Consider the following 19,660-nt stretch of genomic DNA (forward strand, 5'->3'; position numbering starts at 1 on the left):
TATTCGATAATTAAATCATCTTGGACTCTTTTTAAGCACTTGGTCTGGAGCTCCTATTATTATTATGATTATTTTATTTATTTTTCTTACATTTTAAGCCTTATTTTATATGAGCGGCCTCACCAGAGCCAGTGAGCTCACTGCACTGCCCAGGGCCCATCAGATTATGTATTTTTGAGGTTTTTTTTTTTTTTTCTGTGCGTTTCCCTTCATTTTGATGAGATTTCCTCTCACCTCCTGTGTCTTGAGACAGAAAAAAGAAGGAAAATGTCCTTCAACAGCAAAAAAAATGTAAAATAAACAGCAAAAAAATGTAAAATAAACAGCAAAAAAAAAAAAATGTAAAATAAACAGCAAAAAAATGTAAAATAAACAGCAAAAAACAAATTAAAATAAACAGCAAAAAAATGTAAAAAAAAACAAAAAAAACACAAGTCCATCTAGTTCAGCCAAAAGAAAAAAAAGGCACAAGATCATCTAGTCCAGCCAATTCAATAAATAATAAATCAATAAACATACAAGTCCAAAAGGCTACAAATGGCCAAAAAAAAAAAAATAACCCTCTCTAATCTCTCCAAAAATTAATAAATATTTTTTTTACTTTTGGATATATTTTTAATTTTATTATTAAAAATGAGATGATGAGCATGTATGCAGACTATGGAACCCAACATAAGGTTTGTGTAGACTGGTATTGTATAATTGTTATATTTGTACAAGAAGGCTGAGTTTGAATGCCGCTTCGATCTGTAACATTCTGGCCTTGCGGCGCTGGTGTCCTGGTACCAAATCCCTCCGAAATCACAAAGCATTGGCGTTAGTGTGGGGTTCCTCCATGCTGGTACGCTCATTGTCTTCAGACCAGATCGGCGTGTGTGGCTGAGATAGAGACGTTACATTGTAAGTCATAAGTCGATGGTTCAAAAAAAAAAAAAAAATGCCAGAACATGATCGTGAAAATTTACACGATCCCGAAATATACGTAGGAGTCTCTACTGAACACTCATTTCCTTCTGACAATATATGAGCAGATGTTCAGTTAATGGGGTTTGCTTACAGGGAGCCTCATGAGGTTAATTTGCATTCTTTTATAATTAGGAAAAGCCCGCAGGGAAGTGTAAAGAGAGACGATTGTGCAGCATTCGACTCGGTATACGGACTAGAGATCACCGTCATGGCGGCACGCTTCATGAAATATTACAACTCTCTAGTTCTGCTTGTAACCCCATTTGTGTGATCATTGTGACGGATGCTAAATGGTGATAAAGACCTTGTCATCATTACACTGCCAGATAGATAATCCCCGTACGTACATCACCTCCGTAACCAGCGCCAGTTCACGCTTGGCTCCGCCCACCTGGCAAAAGTTGATGTTCTGCGCAGAACTGCAAAATCATTACATTTTTAAACATTGTTTCCTATCTTATTTATCCTAAATAATATTTATGTAACATTAACCTTCTTCCTGCAAGCTGACGCATATAGGTTACATAGATACATATAGTAGGTGTGGTTGAAAAAAAGACACAAGTCCATCAAGTCCAACCTATGTGTGTGATTATATGTCAGTATTACATTATATATTCCTGTATGTTGTGGTCGTTCAGGTGCTTATCTAATAGTTTTTTGAAACTATCGATGCCCCCCGCTGAGACTACCGCCTGTGGAAGGGAATTCCACATCCTTGACGCTCTTACAGTAAAGAACCCTCTACATAGTTTAAGGTTAAACCTCTTTTCCTCTAATTTTAATGAATGGCCACGTGTCTTATTAAATTCTTTTCCGCAAAAAAGTTTTATCCCTATTGTGGGGTCACCGCTACGGTATTTGTATGTTGAAATCATATCCCCTCTCAAGCGTCTCTTCTCCAGAGAGAATAAGTTCAGAGTTCACAACCTTTCCTCATAGCTAATATCCTCCAGACCCTTTATTAGCTTTGTTGCCCTTCTTTGTACTCACTCCGTTTCCAGTACATCCTTCCTGAGGACTGGTGCCCAGAACTGGACAGTATACTCCAGGTGAGGCCGGACCAGAGTCTTGTAGAGCGGGAGAATTATCGTTTTATCTCTGGAGTTGATCCCCTTTTTAATGCCAATATTCTATTTGCTTTGTTAGCAGCAGCTTGGCATTGCATGCCATTGCTGAGCCTGTCATCTACTAGGACCCCCAGATCATTTTCCATCCTAGACTCCCCCAAAGGTTCTCCCCCCAGTCTATAGATTGCATTCATATTTTTGCCACCCAAATGCATTATTTTACATTTTGCTACATTAAACCTCATTTGCCATGTAGTTGCCCACCCCATTAATTTGTTCAGATCTTTTAGCAAGGTTTCCACATCCTGCGGAGAAGTTATTGCCCTGCTTAGCTTAGTATCATCCACAAATACAGAGATTGAACTGTTTATCCCATCCTCCAGATCGTTTATGAACAAAATTAATAGGATTGGTCCCAGCACAGAACCCTGGGGAACCCCACTACCCACCCCTGACCATTCCGAGTACTCCCCATTTATCACCACCCTCTGAACTCACCCTTGTAGCCAGTTATCAGTCCATGTACTCACCCTATGGTCTATGCCAATGGACCTTATTTTGTACAGTAAACGTTTATGGGGAACTGTGTCAAATGCTTTTGCAAAATCCAGATACACCACGTCTACGGGCCTTCCTTTATCTAGATGGCAACTCACCTCTTCATAGAAGGTTACTAGATTGGTTTGGCAAGAATGTATCTTCATGAATCCTTTGATTACTGCTAATGATACCGTTCTTATTACTAAAATCTTGTATATAGTCCCATATCATCTCCTCCAAGAGCTTGCATACTATTGATGTTAGGCTAATTTGTCTTTAATTCCCAGGGATGTCTTTTGGGCCCTTTTTAACTATTGGTGCTACATTGGCTCTTCTCCAATTGGCTGGTACCATTCCAGTCAATAGACTGTCAGTAAAAATTAGGAACAATGGTCTGGCAATTACTGGACTGAGCTTCCTAAGTACCCTCGGATGCAAGCCATACGGTCCCGGTGATTTATTAATGTTAAGTTTCCCAAGTCTAATTTTAATTCTGTCCTCTGTTAACCATGGAGGTGCTTCCTGTGATGTGTCATGAGGATAAACACTGCAGTTTTGGTTACTGAAGCCCCTCGATTCCCTCGTAAAGCATGAGGAGAAGAATAAATTCAATACCTTCGCCATCTCCCCATCCTTTGTAACCAAATGTCCTTCCTCATTCTTTATTGGGCCAATATGGTCTGTCCTCCCTTTTTTACTGTTTACATACTTAAAGAATTTCTTGGGATTTTTTTTGCTTTCCTCCGCTATGTGTCTTTCGTGTTCTATCTTAGCCACCCTAATTGCACCCTTACATTTCTTGTTGCATTCTTTATAAAGTCTGAATGCTGATGATGATCCCTCAACCTTGTATTTTTTGAAGGCCTTCTATTTGCTTTTATATGCATTTTTACATTGGAGTTAAGCCATCCAGGACTCTTGTTCGCTCTTTTAAATGTATTACCCAATGGGATGAATTGGCTAATGCCCTTATTTAATATGCTCCTAAAGCAAACCCATCTCTCCTCCGTGTTCTTTGTTCCTAAGATTTTATCCCAATTCATGCCTTCTAGCAAGGTTCATAGTTTAGGGAAGTTGGCTTTTTTGAAATTCAGTGTCTTTGTATTCCCCTTATGTTTCCTAAATTGTGATCAGGTTTGTATTGTTGGTAATCAGTAGATCCAGTAACGCTTTATTTCTAGTTGGTGCGTCTACCATCTGAACCATGAAATTGTCCTGCAAGACATTTAGGAACTGGCGAGCCTTAGATGAATGTGTGGTTCCCTCCGCCCAGTCTATGTCTGGATAATTAAATCCCCCATTATGATAACACTTCCCATCCTTGCTGCTAATCCAACTTGTGATAGGAGATCTGTCTCAACTTCCTCCCTCAGGTTAGGGGGCCCTATAGCATACTCCTAGTATTATTTTCCCCTTAGCTTCATCCCTTTGGAGCTCTACCCATAAGGATTCCACCTCGTCCCTAGCTACCTTAGTGATGTCATTTCTCACATTCACTTGTACATTATTCTTGATATATAGGCAAACCCCTCCCCCTTTTTTTACCTTCTCTATCCCGGCGATAAAGGGTAAACCCTTAAAGGGTTGCCAGCCAATCATGAGAGGTGTTGAACCAGGTCTCTGAAATTCCCACAAAATCCAAATCCTCCTCGTACAACAGTATCTCTAGTTCACCCATCTTGTCCGCCAGGCTCCTGGCATTGGTGAACATGTCACGGTGGTGGCATGGAAGTGAACTTTATTTCTTCCTGCCATATATACTTGCATAGTTGGGTTGAAAAAAGACACAAGTCCATCCATTTCAGCCAATAGAAAAAAAAGACACAAGTCCATCTAGTTCGGCCAATAAAACAAATAAAGATACAAGCCCATCTAGTATAGCAAGAAAAAAAAAGATACAAATCCAAACCTAGTTCAGCCAATAAAAAAAAAATTATAAAAAGACACAAGTCAATCTAGTTCAGCCAACAGAAAAAAAGACACAATATCATATAGTTAAGCCAATAAAAAAAATTAAATTAAAATACAAACCCATCTTGTATAGCAATACAAAAAGATACAAATCCATATAGTTCAGCCAACAGAAAAAAACAAACAAAAAAAGACACAAGATCATCTAGTTCAGCTAATAGAAAAAATAAAATTGATACAAGTCCATCTAGTTTAGTCAATAAAAAAAATAATATTAAAAAATGACCCAAGTTCATCTAATATAGCCAATAGAAAAATGAATAAAGTATTTATAATAAAAAAAATATATTTATGCATTACTCTTTATTATTGGGAGAGCGCTCAGTTGTACGCCCCCAGCCCTGTGACCACACTGTCACCGACAGCTCCCGGTCACAGAGTGATAACTGTGGGCCAGTGGGATGGGCTCCCGATCACGTGATCAATGACAGACAATTTTGGGTTAATTAACCCTTCTCTAATCGTGTTTTTCTGCGGTGCTGGAAATTTTGCAGGATTTCCCACACAGCAGCACCTGGTGTGAACAAGCCCTAACCCCTGACTGTCCTTTTGACAGCCAAGAATTGCCAGCAAGTGCTGGATGTAAGCAGCAGCAGGACGTACTACTCACGTCCCATGTACTCCAATGGAATTTTTGGGCATGTGTAGCACTCCCAGTGTCTATGTCTGGTTAAATCAACTTACTGTTGACTGACTCCCTACCTCTGCTGGTCTAGTCTGTTCCAGGCATCAGCTACTTTATTGGTAACCTAATATTTTCTAAGATTACTTTTGAACTTTCCTCCTTTACACTGAGGTCATGTCCTTGTGTTCTTGATCTTAGCGCCATACAGAAAATCCTGCCCTCCTCAACCTTATTCACACTCTTCATGTATTTAAAGGTTTCAGTCATGTCCATCCTTTCCCTTCTTTCCTCCACTCTGTACATACTAAGTTCCTATCGTCTCTCCTGATATGTTTCATGTCTCGATATGCTTTATTCATATTTTATGTCTGAGGTTTACAACCATTTTAAGTTGATGAACGTTTAACCTGGTTGCTGTGGGTTACAGATTTTGGCGATAGATTAGTTCACCAGCCCTTATCCCTATTCAGCTTTGGTAAATTGTGCAGATCTGAGTCTTGCCCTCTAGCTGTCCTGCTGTGTGTAATCCTTATCTTTCTCTTGCCTGCTGCTGGCTAGAGGTTCCAGGTAATTCCTCTTTCTTTCAGTTTTCCTCCATCTCGATCCGCCCGCTGATTGCTCCCACATCTGAATGTCGTCAATGTACCTCACCCATCACAGCTATGCAGACCTTACAAATCATTACATCGTAGCCATAATGACCGTACATAGCCTGCCCCCTACTGGGCAGTGTGGGAATCTGCAGGAGGTGTCGGTCTGTGATAGAGCACAGTCCTTCCTCTCGGTGTGACCTTGTCCACCTCTGCAGATCTCTTACTCTCATGCGGGATGGGTGACAGACTGGCCTTTTCTTATTCACAGTTCTTTGTTTCAGACCGCCTGTTAGTAGGGCCTTACCGCAGCCGGAAAAACTTCAGACCAACAACGTGGGGAAAAAGAAGAGACCCATCGAGGTAAGAAGTCTGGAGGCTGGATTGATTTACCGTTCATGGTTATCTACAGACTGACGAAGAATGCTCCAGAATCAGGAAACCTTGTAGGGGGAATGTATGCTGTCTAGCAGACTGGGTGACAGATTCAATTTGCATGGCACCCCAATGCACTAAGGAAGACGCTCCAAACTTCTTAGTTTGAGGACCACTTTATACATGTATAAATATTTGTGGGCTGAAATAAAGTGTTTTTATAATCATTCCATCAGGGTCCCCATCAGAGCCCCCTTACATCAGGGTCCCCATCACAACCCCCCCTTCCTACATTTAAGTCCCTATCAGAGAGCCCCCTGTACATCAGGGTCCCCATCAGGGCCCCCATTTCATCAGAATCCCCCTTACATCAAGATCATCATCAAAGCATCCCCCTACATCCGTGTTCCTCCTTACAGCAGGGTCCCCATCAGAACCCCCCATCACAATCCCCATTTACATTTGAGTCCCTATCGGAGACCCCACTTACATGAAGGTCACCATCAGTCACTCTTACATTAGGGTCCCCATCGGAGCCCCCATTAAAACAGAGTCGTCCCTTCCATCAGGCTCCCTATCAGAGCCCCTCCTTACATCAGGGTCCCCATCAGAGCTGCCCCTTACGTAAGAGTCGCCCCTTATATCAGGGTCCCCAGCAGAGTCAACCCTTACATCAGGGTCATCATAAGAGCCTCTCCTCCACATCAGAGCCCCCCTTACATCAGGGTCCCCATCAGAACCCCTATCACAATCCCCCTTACATTTGAGTCCCTATCGGAGACCCTACTTACATCAAGGTTACCATCTGTCACTCTTATATTAGGGTCCCCATCAGGACCCCCATTACATCAGAGTCCCCCCCCCTTTCATCAGGGTCTCCATCAGAGCTTCCCCTTACATTTGAGTTCCTATCAGAGACCCCCCCCCATACATCAGGGTCCCCTTCAAAATCCTGGAGGCGATTCAGTTCGCATTTGCAGCACTTTACAAATCATTCATTCAAAATCCTCACTTACATCAGGGTCCCCATCAGAGTAGCCCCTTACATCAAGGTCATTATCAGAGCGCTCCCCCTTACATCAGGGTCCTCATGGGAACCCCTCCCTACATCAGGGTCCCCATCAGAGTCGCCCCTTACATCAGAGTCACCATCAGAGCTTCCCCCTACATCAGGGTCCCCATCAGAACCCCCATCACAATCCCCCCTTACGTTTGAGTCCCTAAAGGCAACCCCCCCTTACATGAAGGCCACCATCAGAGCCGCCCTTTACATCAGAATTCCCCCCTTACATCAGGGTCCCCATCAGATTCGCCCCCTACATCAAGGTCATTATCAGAGCTCCCCCTACAATAGTGTTCCTCCTTATATCAGAGTCTTCATCAGAGCCCCTTCCCATATCAGTGTCCCCATCAGAGTCACCCCTTACATCAGGTTTCCCATAGAGCTGCCACTTACATAAGTCGCCCCTTACATCAAGGTCCCCATCAGAGTCAGCCCTTACATCAGGGTCGTCATTAGAGCCTCCCACCCACATCAGAGCCCCCCTTACATGAGGGTCCCCATCAGAGTCGTCCCTTACATCAAGGTCATTATCAGAGCCTCCCCCCACATCAGAGCCCCTCCCTACATCAGGGTCCTCATCAGAGCCCCTCCCTACATCGGTGTCCCCATCAGAGTCGCCTCTTACATCAGGATCCTCATCAGAGTCACCCCATACATCAGGGTCATTATCAGAGCCTCCCCCTTACATCAGAGCCCCTCCTTACATCAAGGTTCCATCAGAGTCCACCCTTACATTTGAGTCCATTTCAGAAGCCCCCCCCCCTTACATCAGGGTCCCTTTGAAAGTCTACTCCTGTATCAGAGTGCCCCCTTACATCATTGTCCCAAACATAGTACCCCTTACCAGTCTAAGGTTTGCAATGTGTCTGTAGCAGCAAGGTGAAGACTAAAAGCCAGAGCAGGTCTGGATGGAGGAAGTTCCATCCTCCTGTAAATGCTGGAATGAATCCGGTATTGGTTGCTAGGATGCTGGTGGTCATAGCAACCAACAGGGATGATGACAACACAGGGGGGGCTACACTGAAGACTGCAGGATTGGGGGGTAGAAGCAGAAACCTTAGGCAGCTTATACTGACCTAGTTCTCAAGCTATGCACATTGAGGATACTCCACTGACCCTAGCTGCGGGCCATATAAAACCTTGTAGCAGGCTGGGCATGGCCAATAGGCCGTAGTTTGGAGACCCCTACACTAAGGACACACACCTGCATTGAGGTGCATTGCCAAAAATGATGCATGTCCGATTTGCAATACATTAGTGTGCATTGGCAGCCTATTCATTTCAATGGGCTTCCTTAACTCAATGCATGCTAACACACTGCAACTGTAAATGTAAAGGGCCCCCCGAGCCTTTTAGTCAGGATTGTTTTGACGCTGCACCTTTCAACACAACAGATTCTAATGGTGAAGCTTTGCTCTGTCACTGATTGTTCCTGGTCATTTGCCCCTCCAGGATCTGGTGCTGGAACTGGTGTTCGGTTATCGGGGTAAAGACTGCAGAAACAACGTTCACTATTTAAATGATGGTGCTGATATCCTGTACCACGCTGCCTCCATTGGGATCCTGTATAATGTCGCTACAGGTAAGCAACCTGTGCAGTGCGTGGTTTGGGGAGGGGTCGGACAAATGACTTCAGGAAACAAATCAAAAAGAAGCCAAACATCCGCCATGTCCTTTTCTCAAAACCTTTAAAAAGCTTTAATACAGCATGGATACCTTCACAAAGCCAAGTCAGTGTACATAGCTTTCCAATGTACCATGCTTCTTCTACTCCTACTACTATACATATTTACCTGGCAGGGGTATAGTCAAAGAGTCCTTGACTCCCATGTTGGGGGAAAATTTGAGGGAGAAGGAGAAAAGTCTTATGGAGAGCTAGGTGCTTAGGCTTCTTCTACTCCTTGTTTCCCAATAGGGACTTCGTCAAGGAGTATTAGCTAGGTGCTTATGCTTCTTCTACTCATTGTTTCTCAATAGGGACTTCTTCAAGGAGTATTTGACTAAGCCCATGTTGGGGAGAAATGTGTCAGAGGAGAAGGAGCAGGGACTGGTGGAGAGCTGCTGGATGCGTTTTTTGCTCCTCCTACCCCAACACTTTGTGACCCATTAGGGGCTTAGTCAAAGAGTTTTTTTTACTTAGCCCCTGTTGAGAAATGCGCCGGAGGAGAAAGAGCAGGGTCTGGTGAAGAGCTAGGTATTTGTGCTCCTTCTACCCCAACACATTGTTACTCAATAGGGGCTTAGTCAAAGAGTCTTTGACTAAGCCCCTTTTGGGGAGAAATGCATAAGAGTGTCAGGAGCAATGTCTGGTGGAGAGCCATACGCTTGTGCTCTTTCTACTCTGATATATTGTTACCCAATAGGGGCTTAGTCAAAGAGTGTTTGACTAAGTCCCTGTTGGGGGGGGGGTGTGAGGGAGAAGAAGAAAAGTCTGGTGGAAAGCTATGTATTTGTGCTCCTTTTACTCTGACACGTTGTTACCCATTGGGGGCTTAGTCAAAGAGTATTTGACTAGGCCTCTTTTGGGGAGAAATGTATAAGAGTGGCAGGGGCAAGGTATGGTGGAGAGCCACGTGCTTTTGCTCCTTCTCCGACAAGTTGTTACCCATCAGGAGCTTACTTAAAGTCTTTGATTAAGCCCCTGTTGGTGAGAAGTGCATTAGAGTTGAAGGAGGGGGGTCTGGTTAAGAGCTATATGCTTGCGCTCCTTCTCTGATACATTGTTATCCAATAGGGGCTTAGTCAATGAGTCTTTGACTAAGCCCCTTTTGGGGAGAAATGCATAAGAGTGTCAGGAGCAATGTCTGGTGGAGAGCTATATGCTTGTGCTCCTTCTACTCTGATATATTGTTACCCAATAGGGGCTTAGTTAAAGAGTGTTTGACTAAGTCCCTGTTGGGGGGGGGGGGGGGGGGGGGGATGTGAGGGAGAAGAAGAAAAGCCTAGTGGAAAGCTATGTATTTGTGCTCCTTCTACTCTGACACGTTGATACCCATTGGGAGCTTAGTCAAAGAGTATTTGACTAAGCCTCTTTTGGAGAGAAATGCATAAGAGTGGCAGGGGCAATGTATGGTGGAGAGCCACGTGCTTTTGCTCCTTCTCCGACAAGTTGTTACCCATCAGGAGCTTACTTAAAGTCTTTGATTAAGCCCCTGTTGGTGAGAAGTGCATAAGAGTTCAAGGAGCGGGGTCTGGTTAAGAGCTATATGCTTGTGCTCCTTCTCTGATGCATTGTTATCCAATAGGGGCTTAGTCAGAGATTGTTTGGCTAAGCCCCTGTTTCTGAAACGTGTGCCAGGGGAGCTGGGGAAATGTTTGCTGAGGAGTCATCTGCTTGTGCTCCTTCTACTCCGACACATTGGGGTTTATTTACTAAAGCTAGAGAGGGCAAAAGTAGTCACAATTCTGCAGAGAAACCAATCCGTTTCTAACCTCAGCTTGTTTAATTAAGCTTTAGCAATAAAACCTGGAAGCTGATTGGTTTCTCTGCAGAATTGTGACTACTTTTGCCCTTTCTAGCTTTAGTAAACACAAACCATTGTTACCCATTAGGGGCTTAATCGAAGAGTGTTTGACTAAGCCCCTGTTGGGGTAAAATTTGAGGGAGAAGGAGAAAAGTCTGGAGATAGGTGCTTATGCTCCTTCTACTCTGGCACATTGGTACCCATTAGGGGCTTAGTCAAAGAGTCTTTGATTAAGTCCCTTTTGGGGAGAAAAGCATAGGAATGGCAGGAGCAAGGTCTGGTGGAGAGCCATGTGCTTGTGCTCCTTCTTCTGAGACAAGTTGTTAACTATTAGAAGCTTAGTCGTAGAGTCTTTGATTAAGCCCCTGTTGATGGGAAGTGCATTGGAGGAGAAGGAGCAGGGTCTGGTTGACAGCTATATGCTTGTGCTCCTTCTACGTCACGTTGTTATCCAAAAGGGGCTTAGTCAAAGAGTGTTTAGCTAACCCCCTGTTGGGCAGAAAAATGTGTCTGGGGGGGGGGATGGAGAAATGTTTGGTGGAGAGCAAGTGCTTGTGCTCCTTCTACTCCCACACATTGCTCAATAGTGCCTTAGGCAAAGAGTTTTTGTCTAAATTCCTGTTTGGGGGGAAATGTGCAGGAGGAGAAGGAGAAAAGTCTGGTGTTCTTTCTTCTCCAACACATGGTTACCCAATAGGGGCTCAGTCAAAAAGTCCTTGACTAAGTCCCCGTTGGGGATAAATGCGTTGGAGGAGAAGAAGCACGCTCTAGTGGAGAGCTATGTGCCTATGCTGCTTCTATTCTGACAAGTTTTTACCCAACGGGGCTGAGTCAATCAGACTTTGACTAAGTCTCCCTGGACAAATGGGTTGGAAGAGAAGGAGTATGGTCCAGTATAGAGTTAGGTGTGAGAACTATGAAACAGACTATGGGCTAGTAATGTGATTAGAGCTGTGTGTGTTGACTTGGCTTTGTGAACATATGCAACTTCTGATAAAATGTTTTGAAGATTTAAAAAAGAAAAAAAGATGTGGCGGATGTGTAGAGTTTTTTTTTTTTTTTTGGAATTCAGTATGGACATTCAGTGGGCAGAACACAACTGTTGGGTCAGCACCCGAAGTTGGGGAGAAGTTGAGGCAGAAGACTACATGGAGCGGAAATCTATGTTTGCATCTCTGCAGACCCTTGACATGTTCATAATACAAGGGTTGGGCAACACAAATCTGGGGCTACAAATCAGTACAGTGGCTTAGTGGTCAGCATTGGGGTTCTGGTTTCAAAGAACCACTTCACCTGAAAAGGATGGAGTGAATTGATGTATTCGGCAGACCAGGACGTTCTCCCCAGGGCTTTAGAATGTTGCTGATTAGTCTGATCCATCTGAGAGTTCTAGTAAGACGTTTTCCTGTGCTTGGCTGAGCCTGTAAAGTTTGCTTTAAATGGAGTCAGCCTTTACAAATCGGGTCTTTCTCTTTGCAGGATCTCAGAGTTTTTACCAAGAACACACAGATGACATCTTGTGCCTCACCGTGAACCAACACCCAAAGTTCACCAACATTGTGGCAACTGGCCAAGTAGGTATGTTTGTACATACAGATCAGTCTAACCTGAGCAGAGCACCCGGTGCCAGAGGGGGGGGGTATATGGAGGATTGGAGGGTGGGGGGTGCAATTGGCAAATAGCTGACTATTGTCACATCTACAGTTATCAGAATAAATTCTATAAACCTTTAATTACCTGCTATAAACCTTTCATTCAGTTTACAATTTCTGACATCACAATCATACCTCAACAGTATCAGTTCCTCCTTTTATCAGTAAAAAGCTGTTCTTGAGCTCCAGCCTGTGACTTTGGCTGAGATGATCTCATCAGTCTGCTGCAGGCAGGAGGAAGCATTTCCTTAGTCTCCCATTCCCCAAGTGATCGATTTATATCTGTTGCTAGACTCATTTTAATGCAGCCCCCGGCTGCGGCTTATAATTCCTTTCCATTCATTCTCTCACCACTCTGTTCAGCTGCTGGAAGAATCCTTGTGGAGCGAAGGTAAGGTGGGTATAAAAGTGGCTTGGGGTCCGGTATTCGAAAGAAGCAGTTGCTCATAGGCTGATAATGGGCATGCGGATAGGAGAAGAGAACAAAGTGACAGATTAAGTCTGAGTTTATAGAAAGTGGGTTGAGCGCATCTTGTGGCAGAAAAGAGGTACTGCATGCGAAAGCTCTGATTTGAAAGCGAACTTTGAAAATACTGTTTTTTGTTTTTTTTTTTATTATTGTTTTGCTTATATCTCAATCTGCTTATATTTTGCCTTTCCTGGTCCTGTAACACCAACTTCCAATCCCCCCCTCCCCCACCATGGATCAGAGCATTCTGCTGCTGAATTCCACCTCTATGCTTAAAAAAATTGAAGATGAATTTCCATCACCCTCCCTGCTCCTCATCTCCCCACCATCGTCAACCTTCCATCCCCCCGTCTGTCAGTGTACCGATCCGTAAATATGTGTAAATGCCATACAGAGCCCCATGGGCTGTGTAGCAGCATATTATGGGTAATGGCACGCAGTCAATGGTCACTGGTGGTCATGTGACTACGCTGACTGGTGAGTCTTTTGTTCTTTCCAGGAAGCAAAAAGAGACTCTCATTGGTCAGTTCCGTCATGTGACCGCACTGACCAACTTGCCCATGTTATGCAGCTACACAGACTCTGGGACTATGTACGGAGTTTACATGTGTATGGATCGTGCACCAGATGATGATTCGCAGCACATGTAGATACACTATATTGTCAAAAGTATTGGGACACCTGCCTTTACACACACATGAACTTTAATGGCATCCCAGTCTTAGTCCGTAGGGTTCAATATTGAGTTGGCCCACCCTTTGCAGCTAAAACAGCTTCAACTCTTCTGGGAAGGCTGTCCACAAGGTTTAGGAGTGTGTCTATGGGAATGTTTGACCATTCTTCCAGAAGTGCATTTGTGAGGTCAGACACTGATGTTGGACGAGAAGGCCCAGCCCACAGTCTCCGCTCAAATTTATCCCAAAGGTGTTCTAACGGGTTGAGGTCAGGACTCTGTGCAGGCTAGTCAAGTTCCTCCTCCCCAAACTCGCTCATCCGTGTCTTTATGGACCTTGCTTTGTACACTGGTGTGCAGTCATGTTGGAACAGGAAGGGGCCATCCCCAAACTATTCCCACAAAGTTGGGAGAATGAAATTGTCCAAAATGTCTTGGTATGCTGACGCCTTAAGAGTTCCCTTCACTGGAACTAAGGGGCCAAGCCCAACCCCTGAAAAACAACCCCACACCATAATCCCCCCTCTACCAAATATCAGTACAGCTCTGTGTCTCCTGTATGGAATATATCAGTGCAGCTCTGTGTCTCTTGTATAGAACATATCAGTGCAGCTCTGTGTCTCCTGTATTGAACATATCAGTGCAGCTCTGTGTCTCTTGTATAGAACATATCAGTACAGCTCTGTGTCTCTTGTATAGAACATATCAGTACAGCTCTGTCTCCTGTATAGAACATATCAGTGCAGCTCTGTGTCTCCTGTATAGAACATATCAGTGCAGCTCTGTGTCTCCTGTATAGAACATATCAGTGCAGCTCTGTGTCTCCTGTATAGAACATATCAGTGCAGCTCTGTGTCTCTTGTATAGAACATATCAGTACAGCTCTGTCTCCTGTATAGAACATATCAGTGCAGCTCTGTGTCTCCTGTATAGAACATATCAGTACAGCTCTGTGTCTCTTGTATAGAACATATCAGTACAGCTCTGTGTCTCTTGTATAGAACATATCAGTGCAGCTCTGTGTCTCTTGTATAGAACATATCAGTACAGCTCTGTCTCCTGTATAGAACATATCAGTGCAGCTCTGTGTCTCCTGTATAGAACGTATCAGTACAGCTCTGTGTCTCCTGTGTAGAACATATCAGTGCAGCTCTGTGTCTCTTGTATAGAACATATCAGTGCAGCTCTGTGTTTCCTGTATAGAACATATCAGTGCAACTCTGTCTCCTGTATAGAACATATCAGTGCTCTGCTCTCCTGTAGTAATATGTTGTGTTTTCATATTTTCAGGTGATGCCGCCGATATGTCCGGTGAGTACAAATTTATAGTACTGGGAATTGCTATTTCTAAACGCCTTTTAGATATCCAAGTGAAAGTGATGGGCTCAATGTAAATGAAGTCCTGATTGACTGTTAGGGGTCTGTTTATAAAATATTTGCACAAATAATCCCTGTAACTTGTCTAATATGTGTATTTTCTATGAGTGTGAGCTCCAACTAGTGTCCATAATGTGGCATTTTCTTAATTGGGATAATTCAGGAAAATACCACATTATAGCCACTAGATGGAGATGATAATCACAGGAAATTAACATATTAGTGGGATTATTAGTGAAGTCTTTGTGAATGCCTGAGACGGCTGTCATAGATGGCTCTCCGTCATTATATGGTCATAATCAGGAGTCGGCAGGAAGGCTCCCAGTCATGTGACAGCTGCTCACAGTGGTCATGTGATCGGCAAGTCCCGCCTGGCCCCTGGGTGTATAGACTCATTTAACTACTTGCCGCTCGGAGGACATCCATGGATGTCTTCGGGTTTGCAGTAGTTATACGAGGATGAGGTCTACACTTGGAGGCATCATCCTGTTATGAGATTTTTCAGCCTGCGATCTAATAGACCCCAGATCTCTCCATAAAGAGGACCTGTCATGGCCCATGCTGTCATGAGGGATGTTGTTCATCCCTTGTGATAGCAATAAAAGTAATTAAAAAAAAAAAAGTATAAAAAATTAAATTTTGCATAAAATAATAATACAAATAAAAAAATTGAAAGCACCTCTGTCAAGCCCCTGTGCTTACGCGCAAATGCATACATTACTCCCGCACGCATATGTAAACAGTGATTGCACCACATGTGAGGTATTGTCACGAACGTCAAAGTGAGAGCAATTATTCCAGCAGTACACTTCCTGTGTAACTCTAAACTGGTAACTTCTAAAGGCATTTAAAGCGATGCCTATAGAGAATTTTAAGCACTGTACTTTGCCGCCATTCCATGGGCAGACACAATTTTAAAGTGTGACCTGTTAGGTATCTTATTTACTCAGAGTAACAACATCCTTCACATTTATACATAAAAATTGGAGTAAATATTGTGTTTTGCGTTTTTTTAAATTCGTTATAGTGTATTTTTTTTCCAAACACATTGCCTTTGAAAAACAGCTACGCAAATAGCGTGTGACATAAAAAAATTGCAACACCCATCATTTTATTCTAAAGAGCCTCTGCTAAAATGTTTGGGGGCTCGAAGTAATTTTCTAGCATAAAAAAGTTGTTTATTACATGCAGGAGCGAAGTGTCAGAATTGGTCCAGGTATAAAGTGGGTAAAGGGACACTAATTACTACTTTTAGTATACACAGTATCTCACACAAATGAGTACACCCCTCACATTTTTGTGAATATTTTCTTCTATCTTTTCATGTGACAACACTGAAGAAATGACACTTGTCTACAATGTAAAGTAGTGAGTGTACAGCTTGTATAACAGTGTAAATTTGCTGTCCCCTCAAAATAACCCAACACACAGCCATTAATGTCTAAACCGCTGGCAACAAAAGTGAGTACACCCCTAAGTGAAAATGTCCAAATTGGGCCCAAAGTGTCAATATTTTGTGTGGCCACCATTATTTTCCAGCACTGCATTTACCCTCTTGGGCATGGAGTTCACCAGAGCTTCACAGGTTGCCACTGGAGTCCTCTTCCACTCCTCCATGACGACATCACAGAGCTGGTGGATGTTAGAGACCTTGCGCTTCTCCACCTACCCTTTGAGGATGTCCCACAGATGATCAATAGGGTTTAGGTCTGGAGACATGCCTGGCCAGTTCATCACCTTTACCCTCAGCTTCTTTAGCAAGGCAGTGGTCATCTTAGAGGTGTGTTTGGGGTCGTTATGTTGGAATACTGCCCTGCGGCCCAGTCTCTGAAGGGAGAGGATCATGCTCTGCTTCAGTATGTCACAGTACATGTTGGCATTCATGGTTCCCTCAATGATCTGTAGCTCCCCAGTGCCGGCAGCACTCATGCAGCCCCAGACCATGACACTCCCACCACCATGCTTGACTGTAGACAAGACACACTTGTCTTTGTCCTCCTCACCTGGTTGCCGCCACACACGCTTGTCACCATCTGAACCAAATAAGTTTATCTTGGTCTCATCAGACCACAGGACATGGTTCCAGTAATCCATGTCCTTAGTCTGCTTGTCTTCAGTAAACTGTTTGCGGGCTTTCTTGTGCATCGTCTTTAGAAGAGGCTTCCTTCTGGGACGACAGCCATGCAGACCAATTTGATGCAGTGTGCGGCGTATGGTCTGAGCACTGACAGGCTGACCCCCCACCCCTTCAACCTCTACAGCAATGCTGGCAGCACTCATACGTCTATTTCCCAGAGAAAACCTCTGGATATGACGCTGAGCACGTGCACTCAACTTCTTTGGTCGACCATGGCGAGGCCTGTTCTGAGTGGAACCTGTCCTGTTAAACCGCTGTATGGTCTTGGCCACCATGCTGCAGCTCAGTTTCAGGGTCTTGGCAATCTTCTTATAGCCTAGGCCATCTTTATGTAGAGCAACAATTCTTTTTTTCAGATCCTCAGAGAGTTCTTTGCCATGAGGTGCCATGTTGAACTTCCAGTGACCAGTATGAGAGAGTGAGAGCGATAACACCAAATTTAACACACCTGCTCCCCATTCACACCTGAGACCTTGTAACACTAACAAGTCACATGACACCGGGGAGGGAAAATGGCTAATTGGGCCCAATTTGGACATTTTCATTTGAGGGTGTACTCACTTTTGTTGCCAGCGGTTTAGACATTAATGGCTGTGTGTTGAGTTATTTTGAGGGGACAGCAAATTTACACTGTTATACAAGCTGTACACTCACTACTTTACATTGTAGCAAAGTGTCATTTCTTCAGTGTTGTCACATGAAAAGATAGAAGAAAATATTTACAAAAATGTGAGGGGTGTACTCACTTTTGTGACATACTGTACATGCATGTCGGAAGCCATGTTTGTTCAGTACATATATACTGCCTGCTGGTGATGTACAGTGGTCATGCTTTGCAGATCCAGGTCTGTGTCGATGAAACCAATAAACTCAAATAATCTTTAATGATGTTAAATCCTCTAAAATGTACTTGATGTAGCCAGGGACCATGTGATCTGGGGGCTGCCTAGGCATTTGGTAATAAGAGACTCATTGGATGTGGCTTTTTTTTTTTTTATTCATGGTTAAAGAGAGATGCCTTTTTTTTTTTTTTTTTTTTACTCTCATTTATCTCTAGATTTTTCTGCTTTTTAACGATTTCTTGCTGCCAGTTTGGACACATGCATACTGGGCATCTAGCCCGTTTGTGACCAGTCCCGGCGTTTTCACACACCCAGGAAGCACAGCATCCGGCCGCATAGACTGCAGCATGTCAAAGTTGATGGCAGGCTGAAATACATTGCAGCTGGACACTGTAGCAAGTGGTGCTCACATTCAGGGCCCTATGTGTTAATGTGCCCAGAACAAAGGTATTCTCAAAGGCTCTGCTTTTGTTAGATCTCAGTGCTGCTGATCTTCTGAAGCCTCTTTGCAGCCATTCCTGTCTATATGCACTCCAGCGATGGCTGCATGGCATTTCTCAGGGTTGTTCTGATGCGTGCCACCTGTAGTCTCCATTGGAAGACCATGTGACAGGGTGGCAACACGGGAGCACAAGTGGGAGAAGGGGACAGAGCGTTGTCACCCTAGAACAGGAAGTGCCCGAACGAGGAACACCGGGGATTATTAAAAAAAAAGATGGAGATTTATAAAGATTGAAAATGACTTGAAATAATACTCAAATGTTAGAGATTTTTTGAGATGTGTTGAATATGGATTATATCTGTTTTATTGTTACATTGTGGCCAGTTGTTCTTAATAATTTTTCAAAATAATTTTCACGCAGCATCAGCCCCCTCTATACACATATGGGATGCCATGAACAAGCAGACGCACTCGGTACTGCGCTGTTACCATTCCAAGGGGGTGTGCTCGGTCAGTTTCAGCGCCACTGGGAAGTTGCTGCTCTCCGTTGGGCTGGACCAGGAACACACCATCACCATCTGGAAATGGCAGGAAGGTAACGGATCGATGAGGAGAGGCCACATTTCTAAAAGTCACCTGCATTCAGGGCCCATTTAGGTTTAAGCTTTCAATTGTGTTCATGCGCATCATGGCACACATTAATGTGCATTGTGCACAGCCCAAGGTATATGCACTGTTGTGAGTTGTGTGCATTGGGCTGTATTGTGCAGTGCGATGCAATGAATGGCAGTGCGATGCAAAAAAAAAAAATATATATATATATATATATACCGGTATATATCTATATGTACACTCACACACACACATATATATATATATTTGTATCGCACCACCATTCATTGCATCGCACTGCACAATGTATAAATATTTGTGTGTGTATGTGTGTACACACTCCAACTTTGAACCTGAACCAGACATATAATCAAAAGGAAATTGCTACATGTTACAAAAATAAATAAATTAAAATTAAAATTAAAAAATTAAACAATCAAAAAAAAAATTAAAAATAAAGAAATAAAACAAAAAGATGAAATAATGAAAAATAATAAAAAATGGAAAATAAAATAAAATGAAGATACATACATATTACACCATTACAAAAATAAACATAAGGTTGGATATATTTTTATTAACCATTTTTTTAAAGTAAAGCAGTTGGGGGTACAGAATAATGTAAAACAGGTGGGGTGGGTGATAGTGGTTGAAAGCCACCACCACACTAACGGTACATAGAGTTAGGTTGTGGAAATGCAGATATCACAGTGTAATAGTTGCAGTCAATATCCTGAGCATTTAATGCATCTATGCAGTTGGGTATGCAGAGTTGAACCTGAGGTGGGGGAG

At 43.3% G+C, this 19,660-nt stretch overlaps 1 protein-coding gene across 1 annotated transcript in view; it reads left to right on the forward strand.

Moving 5' to 3' along the window:
* EML5 (EMAP like 5) overlaps positions 1–19,660 on the forward strand; it is a 189,068-nt gene that overhangs the window by 142,890 nt on the left and 26,518 nt on the right. Inside the window, exons 29-33 of the mRNA XM_073608920.1 lie at positions 6,047–6,125; positions 8,653–8,782; positions 12,144–12,242; positions 14,749–14,769; positions 18,678–18,851. Coding sequence (XP_073465021.1) covers positions 6,047–6,125; positions 8,653–8,782; positions 12,144–12,242; positions 14,749–14,769; positions 18,678–18,851 — 503 coding nt within the window. The remainder of the gene's footprint in view (positions 1–6,046; positions 6,126–8,652; positions 8,783–12,143; positions 12,243–14,748; positions 14,770–18,677; positions 18,852–19,660) is intronic.

This window comes from Aquarana catesbeiana, linkage group LG13, assembly GCF_042186555.1.
Source record: "Aquarana catesbeiana isolate 2022-GZ linkage group LG13, ASM4218655v1, whole genome shotgun sequence".
Lineage (NCBI taxonomy): Eukaryota > Metazoa > Chordata > Amphibia > Anura > Ranidae > Aquarana > Aquarana catesbeiana.